The sequence below is a fragment of the Prionailurus viverrinus genome, chromosome A3, assembly GCF_022837055.1.
Source record: "Prionailurus viverrinus isolate Anna chromosome A3, UM_Priviv_1.0, whole genome shotgun sequence".
NCBI classification, from domain to species: domain Eukaryota; kingdom Metazoa; phylum Chordata; class Mammalia; order Carnivora; family Felidae; genus Prionailurus; species Prionailurus viverrinus.
The window spans coordinates 11,077,124-11,102,918 of record NC_062563.1 but is presented as its reverse complement, the minus strand read 5'-3'; the positions used below and the strand labels follow the sequence as shown (position 1 = coordinate 11,102,918).

General features: G+C 40.3%; 2 protein-coding genes and 1 long non-coding RNA gene across 3 annotated transcripts; 2 read left to right on the top strand and 1 right to left on the bottom strand.

Annotated features, from left to right (window-relative positions):
- Positions 1-263: 263 nt before the first annotated feature.
- Positions 264-4,016, top strand: LOC125162583 (uncharacterized). The gene is made up of 3 exons (XR_007151089.1): positions 264-342; positions 3,132-3,246; positions 3,938-4,016. It is a non-coding gene; the product is annotated as an uncharacterized LOC125162583 (long non-coding RNA).
- On the bottom strand, positions 1,926-22,416 carry DPM1 (dolichyl-phosphate mannosyltransferase subunit 1, catalytic). The gene is made up of 9 exons (XM_047853794.1): positions 22,173-22,416; positions 18,695-18,794; positions 13,007-13,040; positions 10,630-10,706; positions 10,520-10,545; positions 8,465-8,560; positions 5,107-5,175; positions 3,498-3,612; positions 1,926-2,626 (listed from the first exon to the last, which is right to left on the bottom strand). Exons 1-9 carry the CDS (start codon positions 22,331-22,333, stop codon positions 2,522-2,524), a joined length of 783 nt encoding a protein of 260 aa, XP_047709750.1. The 5' UTR covers positions 22,334-22,416; the 3' UTR covers positions 1,926-2,521.
- A 14-nt stretch (positions 22,417-22,430) lies between these two features.
- On the top strand, positions 22,431-24,936 carry MOCS3 (molybdenum cofactor synthesis 3). The gene has a single exon (XM_047853793.1). The coding sequence runs from the start codon at positions 22,431-22,433 to the stop codon at positions 24,030-24,032; it is 1,602 nt and encodes a 533-aa protein (XP_047709749.1). The 3' UTR covers positions 24,033-24,936.
- The last annotated feature ends 859 nt before the right edge of the window (positions 24,937-25,795 follow it).

The window sequence follows — 25,795 nt, the reverse complement described above, 5'->3', positions numbered from 1 at the left end:
GGCCTGAGAAAACAAACGGGATCCCTAGCGCGTTGAGGCCACCGGACTGGTGAAGCCTGAAGATGAGAAGGGGTGTTGCCAACGGGCCTCCCCAAGATGCTCAATGACTATGCCAACTGTAGTCTCAGGGACACTTTTAGGGTGACCACAATCTGGATGGCACACGGGCAGTCTGCCTCTCGATTTAGGTCAACCCCAACCAACACATCATGTCAACATTTCTGAACCCACCTTTCATAGCAGAGTGCATCTGAGAGTATGTCCTTGGCTAAACAGCCTGGAGAGTAAGGGGAATACCAATCATGAAGGTTTAACCAAGCCTGTTCTCTTAAGGTCTGCTCTGTAAGTATGTTGATCTTGGGCTGTTTCTCTAAATTTCAAGTTAAAATAGTTTCAAACCATACCTAACATCTCAAAAGATTCTCACGTAATTCAAAATAGTACAAATTGTGGTTATATATAGCTCAATGTCGAAGACTTCAGTTAGCAGGCTTAAACAAGCCATTTCATCCAACCCCATCTCTGAAATTGTAATAAAATATATCTTTAAAAGCCCAATCAATGTTTCAAGGGAAAACAATAGCTGGAAAAGTTAAAAAAAAAAAAAAAAAAAAAAGGGGGGGGGGGCGGGGGGGGGCGCCAAAGCATCTGATTTAGAGAAACAAAGATGAAAAACCTAATTACATGTTGCAGAATACAGGCAAAAGCTACCATGAAATAAGCAAAATAATTTTATCCCAAGTTTAGTTTTTCTTAGATATACTTAGATTTCATACAGTGATAATACAGATACAAAGGGAAAACATCTGGATTTCGTCCTTGGCCTAATTTACAAAGTAAAAAGAGATGCTAGATTGACATGTAAATGTTTAAGAATATTTTAGTGCTCATCATATTTACTAAAAAAAATGCATCTAAATAGTCCAGATTTTCTAAATAACTTCTAAGTAATGAAAAGTCTTCATTGCTCAAATACTTTCTTTACTATAAACTCCAATAGTGACAGTGTTGTAATGACTGTGGGTGTAAGAACCAAAAAGATTAAAAAGGCAAAAGATAGCTATCTACTCTAGTGAGTTCTGAGGTAGTTACTTCATCTCTGCTCCACAGACCTGACAATAAAAACTCTGGGTTTAGATGAAGTAGAAGAGATTCTAAACATTCAACCACAACGGCAAGTACGGTGTTTCATTAGCTTAAAACTAATTTTACATCCAACAGTGATGAACTTTCTAGTTGTTATTAACGACGAAGAGACGTCACTTCCCCAAGGGAGGTGGGTCTGTAGTGTGCTGGCTGGCTACATAGCTCCGTGTAAAAGGGAAACAGAATAGTAGAGGCCCTATTGGAATGTGTCCTATGGATTCAGTTATGGGAATAGGTAATGTTCAAAATGACACCAAAGGTTTTATGTCCTGGTATTAATTTCTGGTAGTATCTGTTAGAAATGCAATGGAAAAATCAGACTTTGAGTTTCTTTAGCAGCCAAATTAAGCCAGGAAAATGTAATTAGGAATACAGTTCAATAAATATGCTTGTTAAATAACTTAGAGATGTCTCTTATCTGCAAGTCAACTCGTTTCTAAGCTTATTTGCTCAAAGTATGACTTCCTGCAAACTTAAAAGATACTGTATGTTCCATAAGCTATACTACAGTTAGAAATTTCGTGTTTTTGAAACACCCAGGTTAGACAAGATAGGTACACAGAACATTCGTGCTGGCTTTCAGGAACAACTTAGCCTGCAATTTACCTGGCAGAACACTTACAGCTTAGTAAGAGTAAGATGTTTAAAAAGTGCTATAGCAGCTAAGTCTTAAAAGTCATTAAAATATCGATACCTTAATATGTCATCAGTATTCTTTTCTTACTGATAGAAGCTACTGCTCAGGATAGGGGAGGAAAAAACTATGCCATCAACTGATGTCAAGTTTCCAATTCACAGTATGTATTTTAAATAGACTTGCTTTGACAGATGTAATGCTTCATCAACACAACAGCTACAAAGGGCCAAATTCTAAAATTGTGATCTGGATATATTATTTTATCTAAGAAATTTGAGATACATTTTTTAAGAAGGGGCAGATGTGTCTACTTGTTCATTCATACAGAAACAGCCATATATATTTCATGAATAAAATTAACATTTTTCTTACTTCTGACACTATTACAAAGAGCTATGAATCCAGTTTTTATATACTTCAAAATCTTCCCCATGTAAGAAATTCTGCACTCATATTCTAATGAAAGCAATATTTTCTGGGATAAAAAAAAAAAAAAAAACCAAATACATTTATTTACAAGTCTTAATACAGCAAAATGCAAGTGAAAATTGAGAACACTGCTCGTTTTTCTAATTTAATTTGACATATAAAATGTAGTTTCCTCAGAAAAAAGATTTGTATGAAATTTACCTTACCTTATGATTTATGCTCTAAGAGTACATTTTATAAAAATCAGCAACCAGGCTTCTTTTATGTTTAAATGAATCAACATGATAAGTATAATGAATAACTTTCTTTTTATGTAGTAGCAAAAAGAGTCAATAATCCTTTCAAGAAAGAAACTATTTCATTTCCTCCCAACTTGGATTCACCGTAAACACGATCCACGAATGATATTGGAACCTAGTTAAAAAAAATATATATGATAAGTCAGCCTTCAAAAATATTAGAAAGGAAGTATAGCAGGCATACACCAATACAATACAAATAAAATTTAACTTCTGATAGCCAAGTCCTTCAAGTAAGTTCACAATTAGAGGATTCTTACAGCAATTGTGTGTACCTCCAAATCTTTAAACATTTCATTATGTAAAAATCGGTCATATGAACCAAATCTACAACTGTCTGAAAGCACTGATCCTGAATATTAAGCTGGTTTACCAAAGTTTCAGCCTGTACTTCAAGAAAAATTGATACTCCAAAAGTACAATTTTTCAGTAGTCCATTAAATTTATCTGTCACTATTTTAGTGTTAAGTTAAAAATCTTGGAACTTCCACACGAGAAATGGCAATCTAGTTAGCTATTTTCTTGCTATGAATACAAACATTAGTGTTAAGTGAGGAGAGCCTTCCCTGAGAGCTCACTAGCTGGCTGGAAATATTCCTGTCCTTTTCATTTACTCCTAGGAAATGGCAAAAGGATTCATCATTAGGGTGGCTCCTGGCAACGGCAAGAAGAAAAGGAGCAAAGACACTCATCCCACAAGGCTGGGTGACCAGAAGAAAGGGCAAAATGAATAAGGTACCAGTAGCTTTTAATCCCTTAAAAGCTTAATGCTGCCTTCTATTAAGGTTTTACATCTTAGGTCAAATGTAGGTAGTAATTTGGAAGTGAAATGAATTTTCATCCTTTAGTGCACGGACATTCTAAACAACTGGAAGCTTTCCACATTTATTCAGTAGTTGTGCAAGTTAAACTTTTTATTATAAAAAGTCTAAACCTATTGTTCCTTTACAAGGAATACAGTGGACTATTTACCATCAGTTGCCTACCTCGCCAATAGTATAATTCAACTGCCTTGCCCGAACAATCATCTCCATCTGGAAGACATAGCCTTTGGAAACACATTTTTCTATTAATTTCTGTAGGACTTCTTTTCGGTATAACCTGTGAGAAATTAAAATATATATGAACACCTAGGTAAATACACTTGCCTACATGTAACCTGATCTTTGGAAAGTTCACTGGTATTTATAAAACCTAAAACTTTCACTAGCCATCTGTATGCAGAAAAGTGGTCACAGCTGATGATTAGGACACTTGTCCTGAACCGGAATGGTCATGAAATATTTGGTAAATAATTCAGAATAATTTTGAAAATGAATTCTTAGTGTCTTTTAAGGAAGTTATAAAAATAGGGTAAAGTGAATCACTTGAAGCAGAACCACCCACTGTTTTTAGTTTTTAAATTTTCTTAAAATTTATTTTTCAGGTTGAACAAAGGGAAACTGTTCCAAATATTGCAACAATAGAGTTGACAGATGATGATGAATCCACAATATAAAGCAGAACACACTCAGTAACTAACAGGTGTTTCCTCACAAATGCCTATGACCAGTTTCTATTTCCCAAGATCTACTAAATAAATTCCCTGGGATAAACTGAAGTACCTCTAGGGGACTTAAGGGAGAGTTCCTGAAGAAAGTGACTGGGTTCACCCACAGGACTTCTTAGCTCCTCTGTCTTACTCTGTAAATTTGATGGGATCTGTTTGGCCTGCAGCCCATCTAAAGTTGGGCTGGACATCTGTCCATTATACATAGCTAACTGTGACCTTAATTGGTAATAGCTGTATCTTACCAGGACTGCCTCAATCCTGTGATGCCTAAGTTCCTGTCTTAACCTAGCTTAACCTAGAGTGTCAATACTAAAAAAACAAACAAACAAAAAAGAATCAACATTTAATGAAAAAGAACAAGTATCAAGTAATATAAATTATCAACTAATGCATGAGGTTTAGGCCTTAAAGTAGAGGAACAGACATCTTCTAGCTTCAGAGACAAAAAAGTGGCAGTCTTTAGTCATTTGGCATGGTCATACGAAACAGTTCATCTACTATAGCAGTTCAAAAATTAAAAACATACCCCCCCCCCAAAACAAACAAAAATTACCCCTTCCCAACCTGGCAGGAGGCTTTATTCCAATTAAACAAGGCTTGCTTTTTAATTGAAAGCATATGGAGAACAAGGTAACTGAAGTCTTTAAACTTTTCTGTGGACTGTGCCATAAATATTCATATAAATTGCAGAAAATTGCTGGTAGACGTGTTCTTTGGAGCACATCACCAGTGACAGCCATGTTCTGAATAAGCAGTTGAGTAACCACCTTGGTTGGCCCTCTGGGGGCCCCCAAGGGGCTGAGCACCAGTGAGAATGTTAACAAACACACTAACCTAAGCCCTGCCTTGGATGCTCTTTAGAAAGTACACATTTTTCCTTAAGAAGATGCTTGGGCCTCATTAGCAACTCTGAAGGAACTTCAGTCGGCCTTTGTGTGTTCCAGAGGAAAAATGGGGTAGAAATGAAAAGCATTTCCTAAATAAGCCACTGTATAGCGAGAAAGTTTATATAGAAAATATAAAATTACAAGTTTTTACTGTACCTGAAACTTCCTGTTAAATCAGATGCTCCTGGTCTGAGCAAAATCTGAGTTATAAAATTGGCCCCACGGCTGTTAAATAAAACAATCAGATTTTCTTTATAAAATACATTTTTTAAACAAGAGAAACACATCTGAGATCAGAGTGCTAAAATTGCTACACAAATTTCATAAATGCAACTGTTTCACAAAAATGTCAATTTTATAGGGGTGCCTGGGTGGCTCAATCAGTTAAGCATCTGACTTGAGCTCAGGTCATGATCTCATGGTTCATGAGCCCCACATCGGGCTCTCTGCTCTCAGTGCAAAGCCTGCTTCGGATCCTGTCTCCCTCTCTCTCTGCCCCTACCCCACTCATGCCCTCTCTTTCAAAAATAAACATTTAAAAAAATGTTAATTTTATAAAAAAGTTTAGTCAGTAAAAGATTTGACATTCTCATTTTTCAGAAAATGGGGACTTTTATTCTCAAATGTGACATGTAGAGGGGACCTATAAAACAATCATTCTTATAAATTTTAGGTAAGAAAGGTAACATTTTAAATTCAACTTGCCTATTTGCCAACAGCCATTATTTAGAATTATGAGCATCTCTCAGAGAGCAAAAGGGATCAGGGATTTGGAGTATCCTTTTCAGATTCTAATCAGCAACAAGGGATTGTGGATTTCAAGTAATGCAACAGGTCAGTCTGCATAAATATGGCTTTTTTTTTTTTTTTTTTTTTTTTAAAGAAAGTATACAAGTGGGAAAGGGTTTTGGTTTTTGGCAATCTGTGGAAATTGAACAAAGGTTCATTCTGAGACTGTGTCGGTCTCCTTGGGCCACTATAACTAAATACTGCAGACTGGGTGGCTTATATTCATTTCTCACAGTTCTGAAGGCTGGGAAGTCCAAGATCAAGGTGCAGCAGACTTGGTTCCTGAGGAGGACCCTCTTCCTAGCTTAAATGGCTGCCTTCATGCTATGTGCTGAGGGGAGGAGGCCAAGAGAAGCCAATCTCTCTGGTCTCTTCTTGAAAGGGCACTAATCCTACCATGAGTGCCCCATGGTCACTATATTTAAATTACCTCCCAAAGGCCCCACCTCCAAATACTAATGCTTTGGGGGTAAGGTACTTTAACACATGACTTTTAGCAAAGACATCCAGTCTACAACAATGACAGGATGTGTGCTTCCAGCACAACCAAGTATCAGTTTCAAGCTATTACTAATAGCTATTATTAACATTTCAAAAAGACTTTACTTGCCCTTGGAAAAAGTGACTTTTTTATTGCAGCTATTTTTAGTAAACTCCGATTCAGAAAAAAAAGTTTTCCGGGGCAAACTGGAAAGAACAGTTTCTCTCCAAAGCCAAGGTAACTAACTACCAAGGCCCTCCCTCGGAAAGATTATTTTTATACAAATAACATGATTAGTCATATAGCTGGGATAATGGCTAATTTCAAAAACATTTTCCCTTTCAAGATGCTTCTAATAGATAACAAAAAAATTCTAGGACACAGTTTACCTCCCCAAGATGGGTTTAATCAAAGGAAAGCATGCGTATATGTTTATGTGTGTATGTATACGTATGTATTTGCAGCTCTGTTCAAGCTAATGTATTTTTTTTAATGTTTATTTATTTATTTTTGAGAGTGGGAGAGAGAGAGAGCATGCACATGCAAGAGTGAGCACGCGAGTAGGGGAGGGCAGAAAGAGAGGGAGAGTCCTAAGCAGGTTCTGAGCTGTCAGCGCAGAGCCTGACATGGGGCTTGGACTCCCGAAGTGAGATCATGACCTGAGCCAAAATCAGGCATTGCCGCTTAAATGACTGAGCCACCAGGGTGCCGGTCAAGATAATGTATTTTTAAATGGGGGTTTGTTTTTAAAATATGCAGCAAGGGTGAGACAGACTTGGATTCTAATTCTAATTCTGGATCACACAAATGAGATCTTGGGCAAGTGATTACATAATCTTTCTCAGGAGTTTATATACTAAGTCAGTGCAGACATTAACAAGTGATGACAAACACAACTCAATATAACTTAATGATCCAACTAAAAGCTGTAAATTGTATCTGATCGGGATTCCCTTATTTTAAATAAGAGTTCTGATGACCAAATTCAGAGGGGTCTGAGAGAGAGATCACTCATCTGTTGTTCTGAATGTTGGTTGTACAACAGAACCATCTGGAGAGCCTGTGGAAAATACTGATGGTTTTGCCCCACCTGTGGTGATCCATTCAAATGGTGTATATAGTGTGTGTGTGTGCACGGGAGAGAAAGAGCGAACAGGAAAAAGTAGTGTAGGATTTTTTCTCTGCTTTATCCAACCCCTTCATTTCACTGAAGGCTGAGGGTCCTACAGGTCTTAAACGACTTGCCCAAGGTTCCACATTTAAGAAGCAGAACGGAGATGAACTCAACAGAATCTTCAATAGGGATGAAAAGGGTGATAAAAAACACTAACATTAGTAAGAATTTGTATAAAATTATGTCGTCATGTGTAACATAGTAAGCTGGATAGATCCTTTATGGATTAAAATGGACCTCATCTTCCTAATAAGCACAAAAAAGTGATGTAGATTAAATATGCTCACAAATTCCTTGTGGATGAAGACCAGTAAGAAGTGGATTCTCCTTCCTCACCACTTGATTATGGGCTTGCTTTGACCAAAAAAGAATGCTGTTAGCTCCAGAGTCTAGGACTAGGAGGCCTTGCTGCTGCAGCCTTAGGATGCCATGTGAAGACACTGGCCAAGCTTTCCAGAAGGTGCAGTAGTGAGATGCCCCACACAACAACCAGCCCCAACGACTGGATACAGGAATGAGGCCATCTTGGATCTTTCAGCCTACCTGACCCTGACCTTCCAGCTGAAGAAGCTGCAAGAATGAGCCCAGGTGAAGCTAGCAGGGGAACCATCAACCAAGTCACAGAATGAGGAGAAATAGTTGTTTTAAGTCACTCAGCTTTGACACAGTTTGTTATACAGTGATAGAAAACTGAAACAGTATGTTTCATTTCCATTTTATGATGAGGCAAGTAAGGCTAGAAAAGGTACAATATGCTATGTGACACAGGGATTAAATGACACAATCAGGATTTTAACCCAGGTCTGACTCCAAAGCCTCACTACTTTTGTTGCTTAGTAATAGCTGATCATGAAGTGTCTCATTTATTTGAAATGATTACATACATTTGAGATGACTATATATATACACGTATACATATGTACATACATACGTACATACATACATATATATGAGGTTAACAATCTGGTCCCAGAAATCCCAAGGCACCATGGTGATTTAATCCAAATACCTGTTACAAACATATGTCCAGTTACACTAAACAAGAGACAAACCATAGCACATGTCTATACCTGATTATTTTTCTTTTCAAATCCCAGCCATATACACCTCCATTTCCTTTGTAGCGAGTTCCAGAGACAATGTCAAAATTACCCTCCTTCTGCTTCCTATAGAAAAAATCAGTTGTCAATTAGAAAAAGCTATTGAGCTTTCAATAGTTATTTTCATGAGTTATACAAAAAGAACTTTTAAGACTTGCACAGGAAATATAATGCCAAGAAAACATGAACTATACCACTAAGAAATCTTTTGATGTAATATTTTCAATTCTGATTTTTTTTCCCCTTCGTTAACTTCTAAAACTAAAAAAATAGTACTTGCTGATTGTACCATGTGAAACCATCCTAAGATGTAATGTCCCTCCTTTCTGTTCTCGGCCCCATGAAGTAAACAGTGCTAAAACAGTCTGGTAACCCTCCAGACCTTTCTCTTTGCAGAAAGATAGACACACGGAACTCCAGGCTTTCTGGTTGCTTTAACAAAACTGGAACCCAAAAAAGTACATTTTGCAACTGCCTTGTGTCCATTAACAACATACATAATGGAACCATGGACATCCCTATAGGTCAACAGAGAATTTCCCCATTTTTTCCAATAGCTGCAAAAATGTCCCACAGAACACTGAACCCACATACTTATATGGTTGTTTTCATGGTGGGTTTCCCCACCCCCAACAACACAACCACAATGAAGTGTGGCAATGTTTTTATAAATGTACATCCTGGTGCTTAGACGACCCAAAGTGGAACATAACAGATTTGCTAAAATAAAGCTTAGGCGTATTTCTAACAGGTATCACCAGAAATTACTTTCCAAAAAGGTTGTAGCAACTCCCATTTCTCCGGCAATATTTGTGTGTCCATTTCCCACCATCTTATTGGCACTAGATGTGCTGCTCTTTAAGTTTGTAATTATGACGAACTAACGGGTAACAAAATACTACCACAGTTATTTCAATTGCATTTCCCTGACAACATGCCAGGGTATCTTCTCTTGGGTTTATCAGCCATTGGGCTTCCTTCTACATATGGCCTATTTCTGTCTTTCACAAATTTTCTATTCCCCTGATTTCATTTCCTTCACAGGTCAAAGGGGCTTTTGGGTATTAAACATATAAGCAGACAGGGTATCTCTGAAGGGACTTTATGCAGAGATCAAAGGATGAGAATAGTTGGCTATGAAAGAGAAAGGAAAGAACATTTTAGGCAAAGGAGAGGGGCAGAGGGGCCAGATCACACAGCAGTTTGAAGGGCAAAGAAAAGAGCCTGAAGTGATCTAAACAGGGGAGCAACGTTACCTAATTTTGTTTTAGTATATTCAGCTTACACTGAGCACAGCTTCCACATTCTTATTCTAAGAGGTTTCATGTTGTTTTGGATTTTCTAAGAATACAACTATACTACCTGCAAATAAATACAAGTTTGTATCCTTTATCAATATTTATACTACATGCTTGTTAATATATCACTTAAAATATCCATGTATAATAACAGCTGGTATGCCTAACTTGATGCATTTATTAATGATTCAACATTTCACCAATTAGTAAGATGTTTGTGTTAGGACTGGATTTTCTTCATCAAGTTTAAGTGGTTTCCTTTTCTTTCTACTTTCAAGTTTTCATTAGAGGTGACCCAGGAAGTTTATCAAATACCTTTTAGCATCTACAGACTCAATCATGCTTTGTTAATGTGATAAATTATGTTGATGAATTCCTGATGATGATCCATCCTGGCATTCTTGGAATAAACCCTATTTGTTCATGGTGTTTCACCCTTACAATGCAGGGCTTAATTCCATTTAACAAAGTCACCTTCCATCTTTTCCCATATTCTGGAAGAATTTAGATAACAAAGGAATTATCTGTTGCTTAGTTCCTAAAATATATCAGTCACATATCTATAGTCAAGAGCCTCAAATCTATATGTTGGTATCCATTTTGACAGCAAACAAAATAGCATGTCCGTTTTTAATTAGTAAAGAATGAAAAAAATGAAAAGAAGTCCAAAATCAACATAAGATAAATGATTTGAATTAGAATTTTTTCAAATATTAGAAATACCTACCTAATGAATTCAGGAATAAATTTTGGCTGAAATTAAAAAAAAACAAACATGAAGTCAGTAAAACAGGCTTAACCTATCATGAATAGCTAACAAAAAAAGATACCACTTACATGGTGTGAGAGATCAGCGTCCATAATTATTATGTAGTTTCCTGTGGCATGTTTCATTCCATGAATATATGCAGTTCCTAAAAACAAAAACATATCCATTAAAGAAAATCACCAGAAATGCTTAAGTATACTCGTGAACAGGCGAGAAATTAAATTAAGCATCTGAAAAGCATACAGCAGTTCTCCAGAGGTAAAACTAAACTACCGTTAAATCCTATTTATTCAAAATAAAAAACATCTCTTGAGTCCGTTCTTTCATCTCCAACTTCACCTTAGTCCCAGACACCATCTTCTGATGCTTGGATCCTGGCCTGGCGAGTATTGCCCTGCCTCTGCTCTTCCCCATCACTCCTGTCCCATCTTCATAAAAGCTACCCAGTCAATGTCTTCTACGCTGTAAGCCTAATACACTAGAGCCCTGGTCTGGTGTCTGGGATCAAAGGCACAACCAGGAATTATTTAGCCACCCTCATGCCTAAAAGTTCCCTAGGGACCTGGCAAGTAAGGGTAAATTGGGATTTGAGGATTCCTGCATTCTCCAGGTCCAAGCCACCACAGTATCTTCTTAGTAAGGGCAAAGTCTTCTAAATATTTATGAGAGTGAGTGAGTGAGCGAGCGAGCGAGCGAGCGAGCGAGCGAGCGAGCACGGGAGTAGGGGAGGGACAGAGAGAGGACAGAGGATCAACAGAGGATCTGAAGCAGGCTCTGTGCTGAGAGCAGAGAGCCCAACACGAGGCTGGAACTCATGAACCATGAGATTATGACCTGAACTGAAGCCAGACGTTTAACCAACTGAGCCACCCAGGTGCCCCAAGGCCGAACTCAGTTCTAACTTCCTTTGCTCAAAAGTCACCATCACAGCTTTCTGGATTTCTACTGACTGGTTAGTAATTCCTGGTTGCTTTCACAGCAGTTTCCAGATTACTTCAATCCCAAAGAACTTCTGGGTTCAGATATTCAGATACTTTATGATGCCAGAGAACTAAGGGTCTTCAGGACAGCAAGTACTCGATTTTTAAGAACTGTGCTTCCAGGGCACCTGGGTGTCTCAGACGGTTAGGCATCCAACTTTGGCTCAGGTCATGATCTCACAGTGCCTGAGTTTGACCCCCAAGGGATCTGTGTTGACAGCTCAGAGCCTGGAGCCTGCTTCGGATTCTGTGTCTCCCTCTCTCTCTGCCCCTCCCCTGCTTGTGTTCTCTTGTTCTCTAAAATAAATCAAATAAACATTAAAAAACAAAAAAGAACTGTGCTTCCTCCATGCTCTCTCAAGTTTTTAATAAAATTATTATTATTTCCCAATATAAGCAACTATAACCAAAAGAAAAGAAATAAAGGCATTCAGATATTCATCTCGGAAGGACCAAGTTCATCTGAGATTTTCTATAACCTCCCATAATTAAAAGCTGGAAAAGCTTTCTTTTTTAAAAACAAAGAGTAGGGGCGCCCGGGTGGCACAGTCGGCTAAGCGCCCGACTTCAGCCAGGTCACGATCTCGCGGTCTGTGAGTTCGAGCCCCGCATCAGGCTCTGGGCTGACGGCTCAGAGCCTGGAGCCTGCTTCCGATTCTGTGTCTCCCTCTCTCTCTGCCCCTCCCCCGTTCATGCTCTCTCTCTCTCTCTCTCTCTCTCTCTGTCCCAAAAATAAATAAAAAAGTTGAAAAAAAAAATTAAAAAAAAAAAAATAAAAACAAAGAGTAACTGTTTACAACTTCTAAAAAAATACTCAAAGATTTAGAGCTAAAGTGGTGTGCTGGTCCCAACACATTTGCTCTCGGACCCCTTCTCTGTTCTACACTCCATGGAACTACAGTTCCCAAGGGCTCTTGTCAACTGGCTGCCAAATCGCTTTGGGAGACACCAGGGGATAGTTGCCAGGAGAGAAAAGGAAAAGTCGAAGTGTGTCCCCACTCTTACACTGCATCCCAGCACTGACTGGGTATCCCCATGGCTCCAGCTCCTGCCAGGTAGCCCCCACTCCATTATTCCAACCCCTTCTAAATAACCTGGGGTTCCTGGGCTCCAAAACCACCATCTCCTATTGTTGCTTCTTTTGAGGGGTGGTAGCAACCACTAGCTGTTACTAGTCTGAGTAGCTTCACAGTTCCATTTGGCTTCTCAGCATTCCTTCACCTGCGTAACCAGATTCTTCGTATTAAATTCCCTACATTGAAAGACTGACAGTGGTTTCTGCTTTCCCAACTGGGCTTTGACAGATAGAGACAACTCAAGTTAAACCATTTCAATGTCACTAAGAACATTAAAAACCATTACAGGAGGACACTGTATTTTGGCCCTGTTCCAAATTGGGAAAACACATACTGGATCACCTTACCAAGGCAAGGAGCAGGTATGAGGGATGAGAGTTTATACTTACCCAGTCCTAACTTTTTCTCACGTGGTCTTAGAAGCTACAAGAATAAGAAACAGCATTTTAACACACACACACGCACACAAAACTATTAAAAATTATTTTTTTATAGGTACTTACCCTTTTTAACAGAAACATAGTTCCATATGTTAGACCTTATATTAGACATTAAAGCAAAGTATACTTAACATTTTTTGCCAAAGTGAAAAACTGCTTAGTATTTAATAACAAATCAAATAGTTTAACAGCTTGGAAAATTTCACTCCAACACTGCAGGCCAAATTTTAAACATTTTTTTTTTCCTGGAGTTATCCACCAGAAAACAGTATGTAAACAATATATTATATCTATTACTTAGCATTTTGAACAACATCTACTGGTTCCTATCCCTAGGAAAACTGAGGATTTAACCCACTTATTCCATATCTTCTTGGAATATTTGATAGCCACATTTGTTTCCCCAATTCCTTTTGTGATTTTAATGATTTAGTTTTTAGTTCTTGATTTGTTTTCCTTTTTATTTTTCTCAATTACAAAAACACAGGCTTAAGATTACAAGTTAGACAACGTATGGTCATTCATTAGTTAATGGCATTCAGGTTGGTTCCAGGTATCTGCCACTACAAATATACCTACAACAAAGACACTTGTACATATATCCTTTTGTATAGGTCCTGTTTTCTTTTTTTTTAAATGTTTGTTTATTTTTGAGAGAGAGAGAGCGTGAGCAGGGGAGGGACAGAGAGAGGAGACACAAAATCTGAAGCAGGCTCCAGGCTCTGAGCTGTCGGCACAGAGCCCAAAGCGGGGCTCAAACTCACTAGCTGTGAGATCACGATCTGAGCCAAAGTCGGATGCTTAACCGACTGAGCCACCCAGGCGCCCCGTTTTCTTTTTTATATAAAGTTTATTTACTTATTTTGAGAAAGAGAGTGCACCAATGAATGGAAGCGCACCACTGAGTGAAAAGGGGTGGGGAAGGGGCAGAGAAAATCCCAAGTAGGCTCCATGCTATCAGCACTGAGCCCTAGGCAGGACTTGATCTCAGGAACCAGGAGATCATGACCTGAACAGAGATCAAGAGTCAGATGTTTAACTGACTGAGCCACCCAGGTGTCCCAAGGTCCAGTTATTTCTGCAATTAGCACCCTAAAAGTTGAATCACTGGCTGAAAGGGTATTTATACTCCTTTCTTTGAACTCCTTTTATGATCTTAAATGCTGACATCACTCCATCAACTTATCCTGACTTTATCCTTGGATGACCTCATTACATTCTCTAATGCCACAATTACATGACTTTAGGGTTATATTCCTAAATATATACACATACATACATATATATTTAATGTTTATTTTTGAGAGAGACAAAGCACATGCGGGGGAGGGGTAAGGCGAAAGGGGACAGAGGAGGATCCAGAGTGGGCTCTGTGCTGATAGGAGACAGCCCCATGTGGGGCTCGAACTCACAAACCACAAGACCATGACCTGAGCCAAAACCCAGACTTGGATGCTTAACCACCTGAGCCACCCAGGTGCCCCTAGGGTTATATTCCTAACAAAAAAAAATTGTATTTTTTCTTTCCTTACTGTTTCTTACAGGGCTCAAGTAGACTCACTACTGAGCCTATCTTGTCCCCTTCTGCATTTGCCAGTCTATAAGCAGGCTGCCTCAGACTGCAAATATCTAAACAGAGTATTTTCAGTTCAATTCAACCAGGACAGATTGTAGTACTTTTTACTACATGCAAACTGCATGCAAGTCTTGGGGAGGAACAAAGATAAAATACACTTCTGCTTGATGAGCTCTTACAGGAGAACTAGACATTCAATCAATCATGTGCAGTAATTAAAATTTACTGAACAGGGAGGGGCGCCTGGGTGGCTCAGTCAGTTAATTGTCCGACTTCAGCTCAGGTCATGATCTCATAGCTCGTGAGTTCGAGCCCCATGTCCAGCTCTGTGCTGACAGCTCAGAGCCTGGAGCCTGCTTCGGATTCTGTGTCTCCCTCTTTCTCTGCTCCTCCCCCACTCATGCTCTGTCTCTCAAAAATAAATGAGCATTAAAAAAAAATAAAAGTTCACCTTAGATCTTCTATAATCCTATGTTTCTGCTAGAAAAGTCTTTTCTCAAGTGTTTATAAAACATAAACCACGCTGCATATGAAAGAATGCTGTGCTACAGTTAAAAGAATGAGAAAATTAGTAATAAAAGATCTCCAAGCTCTAATTACAAATCAACAGAATAATGCAGGAAGATTACATCTACGTTAAAAAAACAAAAGCACCACCTTACCCAGTTCTCCACATGTAGACCCATGCGCATACATGCACAAAGGTCTGAGGCCACCCCCACCAAACTGCTGACAGAGGACTCCCCTGGGGAAGGGACTAGGAGGTTCATAAACGGCAACTTCAGTTTTATCAGTAACTTTTTCATTTGACAACAATGTAGTTTTTCTTTCCTTAGGTAATAAAAGTTCACACTGTTTCATTTAGTGTGCTGTACTTTCAAATCCTTAATTCCACCCCCTTCCTTTTCTGCCCCCTCACATCAGTGAGGATGGCTCAAAGCAGTAAAGGGCACAACAGAGCTTATCTCACAGCCATCAGGACAAGTGTGAACTCACAGAAAGTACGTGTAGGAGTGCTGGGCACACACTCTGATGAATGCTCACCACAACTGCTTATAAGATACTTCATGTGACCCTACGATTTGGTAAAAAACTTATTTTCTAAAAAATTTTTACTATAGAAAATCTTGACATTTTAGAAAAACCAGGATCAACAGTATTTGAGTGGACTTTTTTTTTTTTTTTTTTTTACCATAATGAAAATAAATCTTCAGCTAAGAAAGGCTAATTGTAGTGGCGCCTGGGTGGCTCAGTCGGTTGGGCGTCCGATTTCGGCTCAGGTCATGATCTCACGGTTTGAGTTCGAGCCCCACATCAGGCTCTGTGTGCTGACAGCTGGAAGCCTGGAGCTGCTTCAGGTTCTGTGTCTCCTTCTCTCTCTGCCCCTCCCCCACTTGTGCTCTGTCTCTGTCTCTCTGTCTCTCTCTCGCGCGCGCTCTCAAAATAAACATTAAAAAAAAAGGCTAATAATTGTACTTTCCTCCTGTTTTGCAATTCCTTACTATCAATGAGGCTTCCTTTTTTTTTTTTCATTTTATTTTTTCCATTTTTGGCTGTTTATAGTTCTTATGAATTATGGTTTTGTACATCTCATTAGGATACTGATCTTTTTGTCAGAGGTAATATTTTGGTATTTTTAAGTAGTCAAACCTCTCAATCCTAGTTATATTTGATGTTTTAAAAGTAATGAACATGCATTACATCAGAACTTGTAAAAATACTAAACTATGGAATAATATACATGATATAATCTGACCTCAGGTTGGAGGCTGAAACAGATGATGTAAATCAAATGTCATCTAAGCACTCGACATAGAAAGGCTGAAGCTCTCCACAACCTCAGCTCTCCCTGACCTATATAACCATCATTAACAGTTCAAGGTATGTGCTTCTACTTTTGTATGGTCCCACCTCTGCTATTTATTAGCTATATGCCATTGGAAGTGACTTAACCTCTTGGCTCAGTTTCTTCACATAGAGTTAAAAAACAAACAAACTTCCTTCATTTCCTGAAACATTCATTCCAGCCAGTTTGAAAGACCAGCAAACAAAGCATCGTGCTTAATGTTTTGAGATACTGTAAAATAGCTTCAATAATAATCCTTCTCCATCTTCTCTCCCAAGTAAACTTGTGGCACTTGTCACTTAAAAGCAAGAAGGGCCATTTCTGGCATGGCCTGATATTGTTGAGGGGGAAAAAAGGGCAATTTTTCTAGTTTAAATGATTTGAAGATCATAAAATAACAAAGGAACTATAAGAAAATCGTAATAGTGAATGCAGTTTTTTTCTCATTATTTTGAATTTTATTGGTTGATGGGAAAAATGGAACTCTTTGAGGGCCATATTGTTTTAGCATTTGAAAAGGTCAATTTAGTAGACATACCCTAAGATCAATCAATTATACCTCAAGGCTGAAGTTCTATGGCAAAAGTATTCAAAATATCGTCAGGTTGATATTCCTGGCTTAAACAGAAGTGCCTAACTCAGAGTATTCTACATGTAACATGTGATTTAGTGGCTTTGGCCCAGAACTTGTAAAAGAAAAACTGGGGGACTGTGGCCAAAAAAACGAACCTAGCATCATAAGAAGTCACTGACAGAGGCTGGAAATCTGTCAACTTTTAATCTCTTCCTGTACATCTGGAGGAGGATTGGAAGGGTGATAGATCTTTGAGTTGCCCAGATGTGATATGGAAATAACTAGCATAGGAGAGATTTACTGTGTAAGAGGAACATGTTCCCCTTAAATGCTTCCCTTCCATCAACCAATGTCTCCTCCAACTTGTGCACCCTGCGACAGTTTTTTTTATAATGCTTAATTGCTATTTCTTAAGATGAAAATATCAACAAAGGTTCTCCAGGAGACCTCTTTCTTTATATCTACACCAATGGTTCTCTTTTGGGAGGAGTGGACAATTTTGCCCACAAGAGGTCATTTGATGATACTCAAAGACATTTTTGGTGGCCACACTAGGGAGACGGGCTGCTAATGGCATCTAGTGGGTGGAGTCCAGGGATGATGCTAAATGTCCTGTAACATACAGGACAGTCCCCCACATCTAAGGATTATTAGGTCCAAAATGTCAAGTGTTCCAAGACTGAGAAACTCTGGTCCATACGAATTCTAAAATACCCAATGCTCAGAATGTGTTTAAATCTGGATTCAACTGTCTGCTTGGGCCCCAAAATTACCTAAAGTAGAGCTCACAAGTGTATTCAAACACTTATGAATAAAAACCATTATAAAAATAAACCAGTGGTCAAAAATAAAAATTATAGGGGCACCTGGGCGGCTGAGTCAGTTAAGTGTCCAACTTTGGCTCATATCACAATCTCGAGCTTCCTGAGTTTGAGCCCTGCCTGTCAGGCTCTGTGCCATCAGGCTCTGTGCTGACAGCTTGGAGCCTGGAGCCTGCTTCAGATTCTCTCTGCCCCTCCCCTGCTCACACTCAGCCTCTCTCTATCCCTCAAAAATAAACATTAAAAAAAACATTTTAATAAAAAATAAAAATTATAAAGCCATTATAAAATGAATTCTACATCTAAGTTACTCCAGCAGAAAAACAACACCCTTTAAAGTACAGTGGGAAACTCTATAAAGTTCAAGACTCAGAGAGTCAATCTACTCCCAGATGATTGTTCTACAAAGAAAGATGCCAAGTGCTCTGACAAATAGAAAGATGCCAACTTCACATGGAAACGATCACGTTTCCCAGCTACAAGCTTTTATAGTTGCAAAAAAGGGGAGCAAGAAAGATCATGACACATATTACTAATTGCAATCCAGTTCCATTAATATTCCTGTCAATATCATGCTTTAATTTTGCCCCTCAAGAAAACTCATCTGCAGAGTAAGTTCTGAAAACAGACTTTATCCAAAGGCTCACTATTTTGCTGTAAAATTGCTACTGACCCAATTTACCAAAGACATGGAAAAACTCAAGCAAGATGTTCTTTTTCATTTCAGTTTCTAGAAAAAGATTGACTTTAAGTATTGTCATTTCTCATCTTTCGCCTACAAACACAACTAATGTGATAGAAGAATGTTCACATGACTTACAATTTTGTCTGACCCATAGATCTTCTCCAACTGTTCAGCAACATCCCTTGTTCCATCTGGGCTTCCATCATCTATGATTATAATTTCATAGCTGATTCCACTAAAATTAAAAAAAAAGTTTGTATTGCTTGCAGAGACAATACTCTCCAATTAAAAAATAACTTTAAAATTACTATTTCCTCACCAATATAAGTGGGAATTTATGTCATATTAATCACCAAAGAAAACTTCAATTACCAAATGAAACAAATGTCAAACATTTAGTACTTTATCTCCAAACTCGGCAGCCTATGGATAAAAACGTTACAATGAAGTCCTGAGATAAAAATAAATTCTCAAATCAAAAACACACTCTTTAGTTTAAAAACTCACAGCGATTACATATACATCCGTCCATTATATACCATAGAATATCATAAAACTTTACTTACCTACTCTGGAAGTGGTATTATAGAACCTTAGCATCAAGTCTTAGTTATAAAAAATATTTCAAAAGTACATTTAAAAGATATCTCAAGGGGCGCCTGGATGGCTCAGTCAGTTGAGCATCTGACTTCAGCTCAGGTGATGATTTTGTGGTTCATGAATTCGAGCCCCACGTCAGGCTCTGTGCTGACAGCTCAGAGACTGGAGCCTGCTTCAGATTCTGTGTCTTCCACTCTCTCTGCCCCTCCCCAGGCTGGCGCTTTGTCTCTGTCTCTCAAAAAAAAAAAAAAAAAAAAAAAAGATATCTCAACTTGACTGAGTTGCTGAGTTAATATTTTTTTATTTATTTTTAATGTTCTATTTGAGAGAGACAGTGTGCATTGGGGCGGGGGGTGGGGGGGTGGTGAAGCAGAGAGAAGGGAAGACAGAATCCCAAGCAGACTCCACACACTCAGCATGGAGGCAGAGGCCCAAGCAGGCCTCTAACACACAAACCGCGAGATCATGACTTGAGCAGAAATCAAGAGTTGGCCACAACCCATTGAGCCACCTTAGACTAAATAGTCTTTTCAATTTAATCCCAAATAAATTTAAATAACATAATCAGGAACAAATAGGATTTCATTTCATCTGTTAAAAAACCCTCTTTAAAATGGTGACATAATCTTTACCCCACTATTTCAAATAGTTGTACCATTATCTCACGTCATTAGAAAGAGCACAGAAAATTACATAAGATTTTAATGTGCTTCAAAATTAAAATCTCTCTGCTGGCTCTCCATTAACTTTATGTTACAGTTTCTATTCTAAAAATAAGCCAACACAATACTTGGATGTACATGTGATCACTGCATCTTCCTCCACCCCCCTTTTGGATTTTTTTTCGGATAACTTTATTGGGAAACTTAAGGACAAAGTAAAGGAAGCACACCAAGCCCCCACAACACTGTTTCCTCTTGGTCTTAATAAACATATGTAAGGAAATCAGCAAGAAAACATTCATTCTGTTAAAAGGCTTTCAAAAGTCAGCCCCAAAATCCAAAAGGAAGGGTAAAATCAGCCCATCTGTTAAGCCTTCTCCCCTAGGTGCTTTAGTACTTAACAAGCCAAAACCTGTTAAGATGTTGATTCCAGTTGATATGCTGAAAGAGATATACTTCATAAAGAAATGAAGTCATTCATAAGCAAATTATTCCTTTCTCTCATTTCAAAGTGCCCAGAACACCTGAGGGCAAGGGTAGTTTAAAGGAATCAAGCTAAACTCCCTTTAAGTAATCTGACCATATCTGAAAATAGTTGTTTCCTTCATTAAACATCACTCAGATTAAAGTAAAAAATATTTGAGAATCAGAAGACAAAATAAACAAGATCAACTATATTAAGATAATTTCTCTAATTTGCAAAGTGGTTGTAAAAACCAAAATAAAAAATAAAGAAAAAGATATGAGTACAAAAACTGCAAGGAGCCACGTACATTAAGACAGTTAGTTACAGGGCGCCTGGGTGGCTCAGTCGGTTAGCGTCTGATTCTTGATTTCGGCTTAGGTAATTTCATGATTTGTGAGTCTGAGCTCCACGTTGGGCTCTGTGCTGGCAGTGTGGGGCCTGCCTGGGATTCTCTCTCTCTCTCTCAAAATAAATAAAATAAATTTTTTTTTTAAAAAGCAGTATTTTTCACCAATTAGCATTTTCAAAAACGTTAAGTTTGATAAAGCTCAGGTTGGCTGGTTGGTAGGGAAACAGGCACTCTCCAAATAATGCTAGTCCTAAGGTGGTACGATCATTTTTTCTGCGAGCAATTTGTTGATTTTTATATTTTTGAAAGAGAGAGAGAGAGAGAGAGAGAGAGAGAGAGAGAGAGAGAGAGTAGGGGAGGGGCAGAGAGAGAGGGAGACAGAAGATCCAAAGTGGGCTCTGCACTGAGGGCAGGTATGGGGGTGGCAGTCACCAGCTGCGAGATCATGACCTGGGTTGAAGTCAGATGCCCAACCAACTGAGCCACCAGGAGCCCCTAAAGCTTTTTTAGTTTTTTGTTGTTGTTGTTTTTTGAGAGAGAGCAAGGGTGACCATGCAAGCAGGAGAGGGAATAACTGTCCATTTTAAGCACATCAGTTGACCCAGTAATTCCATCCTGAAGACTTTATCCCCAGTACACTAGTAAAAGTATGAGCATGTTTGCTGTAACAGTCATTTAATAAAGGAGCATTCAGTGTGTGTCAAGCGCTCTTCTAAATGCTGGACAATATGGTGTGAACAAAGTACCTGTTTTCATTCGTAAAACAAAAGTCAAAAAAGAAAAACAAGAAAGCTCTAGAAATAATCTGTGTTCACGGAGATGACCTGGTTAAATTATAACACAGCCATATGGAAAGTTACTTAATTTTCGAAGTTTGTATGTGTTGATACAGAAAGATCTTCATCTATACGCGATCCCACTGGATCTAAAACAAGCTACTTCATACTGATACCAGGATCTTCCGAAATCTTAAAAACATTGTATAACACTTTCAAATTCAAACTCTAAAAGCCCCAGTTTCTAGCAACCACACCAAACATCCACTAGTGACCAACGAAGTTGCCCAGGCCAGCAGCAGCTCCCTAACCCACAGAGATCAAACCTCATGCTTACATAAGCACTCAGCACGGGGGCGGGAGTGAGCGTGCTCGGTTAGTCTCCCGGCTCCTGCCGCATCCTGACCACCCAGAAGTAGGAGTGAGGTCAAGCTTTCAACCTCGCTCCGACTGAAAAGGTGGACAACGCTACTAAGAAAAAGACAACCAGGGGCGTGGGGTGGGGTTGGGGGACAGAGGATGGGAGTGTACAATAAAAGGAACGTCTCATGAAACCCAAGGGCAAGAATGAGAACCCGAGACACAGAATGAACCCCAGAAGTATCCGCCGCCTCTTTCTCGCAGGGTGGCCTTCTCCCCGAGGCTTCCCTCAAGAGCCGAAGGGAGGCCTGCAGGGACTCCTCGCGCAGCCAACTGCCGACACCCAGGCCGGCGAAGCCAGCTCATCTCATTCCTCAGGGAGGGCGGCAGGGCACGCTACCTCTCGGAGAAGCTTTTCACCAGCAGCCACACGATGAGCGGCAGGTTCTCGCGCTCGTTGTAAGTGGGCAAAAGCACCGAATACTTGTCCTGTCGCGGGACGCGCCCCTCCGGCTCCCGCCGAGACCTACGAGGGCTACCGCTCGCTTCCTCGGAGGCCATGGCGGAACTGCGCGAGACGCCGGAAACGGAATGACGTCACGTGGCGCGGGAAGGGGCGGGTCGGACCGTACCAAATTTGGGAAGAGGGAGACAGTCCATGTGGCCAGCTTCTAGTTCTCCTAAGGCTCTCCTCATGGTTACGTTGGAAATAGCCAGGAACTATAAATCTTTAAACTTGAATCTTAGGGTTTCTTCAGGAAGTGCATGTCTAGTTTTCGCTTTTTTCCCCAGCTCCGTAAAATTATTTAGTTTATTCCAGTCGCTGGGAGACGGCAAGCCGGAAGCGGAAATGCTCTTCAGGACAACTTCCGGGAGGGGCGCCATGGCTTCCAGGGAGGAGGTACTCGCCTTGCAGGCTCAAGTTGCCCAGCGCGAGGAGGAGCTGAGTTTCCTGAAGCAGAAGCTGGCGGCGGCTATTTTGGCGGAGCAGGAGCCAGAGCGGCTGGTTTCGGTATCACCCCTGCCGCCGAAGGCCTCCCTGTCTCGAGATGAGATTTTGCGCTATAGCCGGCAGTTGGTGCTTCCTGAGCTGGGCGTGCAGGGACAGCTGCGCCTGGCCGCTGCATCGGTGCTAGTAGTGGGCTGCGGTGGGCTCGGCTGCCCACTGGCGCAGTACCTGGCAGCGGCCGGCGTAGGCCGCCTTGGCCTTGTGGACTACGACGTAGTAGAAATGAGCAACTTGGCCCGCCAGGTGCTGCATGGCGAGGCACTGGCCGGGCAGGCCAAGGTCTTTTCGGCCGCCGCCTCGCTGCGCCGCCTCAATTCGGCGGTGGAGTGCGTGCCTTATGCAGAGGCGCTTACGCCAGCCACGGCGCTAGACTTAGTCCGCCGCTATGACGTGGTGGCTGACTGCTCTGACAACGTGCCCACTCGCTACCTGGTTAATGACGCATGTGTGCTAGCCGGCCGGCCTCTCGTGTCAGCCAGCGCCCTGCGCTTTGAGGGCCAAATCACGGTCTACCACTATGACGGCGGGCCTTGCTACCGCTGCGTATTCCCTCAGCCACCTCCAGCGGAGACGGTGACCAACTGCGCGGATGGCGGGGTGCTCGGTGTCGTAACCGGGGTCCTGGGCTGCTTGCAGGCGCTGGAAGTGTTGAAGATCGCAGCAGGCCTGGGCCCGTCTTACAGCGGCAGCCTGTTGATCTTTGATGCGCTCAGAGGCCATTTTCGTTGTATTCAGCTTCGGGGCCGCAGGCCTGACTGTGCAGCTTGTGGGGAGCGGCCCACAGTGACTGCCCTGCAGGACTACGAAGCCTTCTGTGGCTCCTCAGCCACTGATAAGTGCCGCTCTCTGCGGTTGCTGAGCCCAGAGGAGCGAGTTTCGGTCACCGACTATAAGCGACTTCTGGATTCCGGCTCACCCCACCTGTTGCTGGACGTTAGGCCTCAAGTGGAGGTGGACATCTGTCGTTTGCCTCATGCCTTACACATCCCTTTGAAACGTTTGGAACGGAGGGATGCAGAGAGCCTGGAACTCTTAGGAGAAGCTATCCGGGAAGGGAAGCAGGGCACACAGGAAGGGGCAGCTTTCCCGGTTTATGTGATTTGCAAACTGGGCAATGACTCCCAGAAAGCCGTGAAGATCCTGCAGTCCTTGACAGCAGTCCAGGAGTTAGAATCTTACACAGTTCAAGATATTGTGGGGGGCCTTATGGCCTGGGCTGCCAAAATCGATGGAACATTTCCGCAGTACTGAGGTGGATGGGAGAGTCTGACCCGAGGAAGATGGCTGTGTTACCCAAAAGATACATTTATTTGCATTTTTTTTCCAGGAATGTATGGAAGAGCCTGAATACCTCAACTCCTTTATATAAGGGGCTTTGTTGTCGTAATGTATTGGATGCTGTCATTTTCGGTTATATTACTGTTTCTGAGATCTGTCTTGTGTTTTTAGCACTCGGATGAGGTCTTGAACGTGTGAGTTATAATGTTAAGTGACAGGGTTTTGCGTTTTGATAGATCGTGTGTCCTTTTTTGTCCACCTCCCTCAATCAAAAAGTACTTTAAATCGTCCGTGTTGATGCTTGGAAAAGTGTTGGAAACGTAGTTTTACTAAATTGATCACAGATGATATACTTAAGGTCAGTTTAATGTTTGCTAAGACAGTTTGGGTCTTTTTTCTACTTCAAAGAATAGACTATATTGCTACCGAAGTAAGTGTTTAAAAGGTAAATTGTTTTAATTATGTGGGGAAGGGTCATTCTATTAAACATTTCGGATTAATATCAAAGTGAGATATTTGTAGTTTAGCAGGATAAAACTTTGTAGTCTGTCAGTTTCTCTTACAAATTGATGATTTAGAAAAAACATTTCTTACAATGTTGTATACATGATGTAGTGCGGTTTGGCTTGCTTTGATATCTTCAAGCTTAAGTCCCAACCTTCTGCCCTCCCCTGCCCTTTTTTCCTTATCCAACCTGTTATTTTTCTTTCTTGCTTTACCGGCCAAGGGCCCCAAATACAATACTGAATTAAAGTGGAATAGTGAGCTTTCTTATCTCCTTCACAATCAGGTGAAAAACTTGACTATTTGACCAGTATTACTTGTTATTGCTTTACCGGAGATTCCCTTTATCAGATTAAAGAATTTTCCTTCCGTGTATAGTTTGCTAAGCTTTGGTTGAATTCGTCAAGTGCTTTTTCTGCATTATTATGTGCTGCTTTTTTTTCACTTCGGTTAATGCAGTAAACGACATTGATTCTTTTCATGGTGGCAAAACACACACACACACAACTTACCCCTCGATAACTTTCAGGCATACAATACAGTATTGTCAACCACATGCACACGCTGCGCAACAGATCCTGGAGCCCCCATCCCACATGGCTGAAACACCCACCAAACAACTCCCCACTTCTCCCCTTCAATTTATTCTTTCTACTTTGATTTAATCTATTTTATTCCAGGATTTTATGGCAGTACAAATTGTAGGTGCTTTTATGTTTACTTACTAAACAACATTTTCATGAGATGGAAGGTAGTCTGCTTAACTTCTAAATACGTACAAAATTAAAAGCAAAGATTTGGTGAGTATCTGGGGCAAATTGAGTACATGCCATGTCAAAAGAGCCTCCACTCTCCAGCTGATTGTTTCCTGCGAGTCTATAATTCTCAGAAATCACAGATGTGTGGAATCTTTGTATCTCTGGCTACAATATATATACATAGAATATATACAGTATGTATGCAAAGTTTATGTGGGCCAGACAAAACCCTCTGCAGGTCAGATTTACTCAGCAGTCCCCAATCTCTGATATAGACTCTTAGTTTATCATAAAAGGATGGTATTATTTACCAAATGCAAAATTAGGATAGCCCTTACTTTTTAACTGTGAAATATGGTAACCCACGTTACAGGAGCAGGTTTCTTGTGCTTTTTCCCCAAGGAGTTGTGGAAATGAATGACTGAGGCCAGGAGAAGAGAACAAAGATAGCAGGCCTGTGTCTCAGCTTCTTAC

Coding starts and splice junctions, on each gene's coding strand:
- DPM1 (XM_047853794.1), bottom strand. CDS start 22,333: ATGGCCTCCGAGGAAGCGAGCGGTAGCCCTCGTAGGTCTCGGCGGGAG. Junction 18,795..22,172: donor GTGAAAAGCTTCTCCGAGAG/GTAGCGTGCCCT, acceptor TTTTAATTTTAG/TGGAATCAGCTATGAAATTA. Junction 2,627..3,497: donor TGAATTATACTATTGGCGAG/GTAGGCAACTGA, acceptor TTTTTTAACTAG/GTTCCAATATCATTCGTGGA.
- MOCS3 (XM_047853793.1), top strand. CDS start 22,431: ATGTGGCCAGCTTCTAGTTCTCCTAAGGCTCTCCTCATGGTTACGTTG.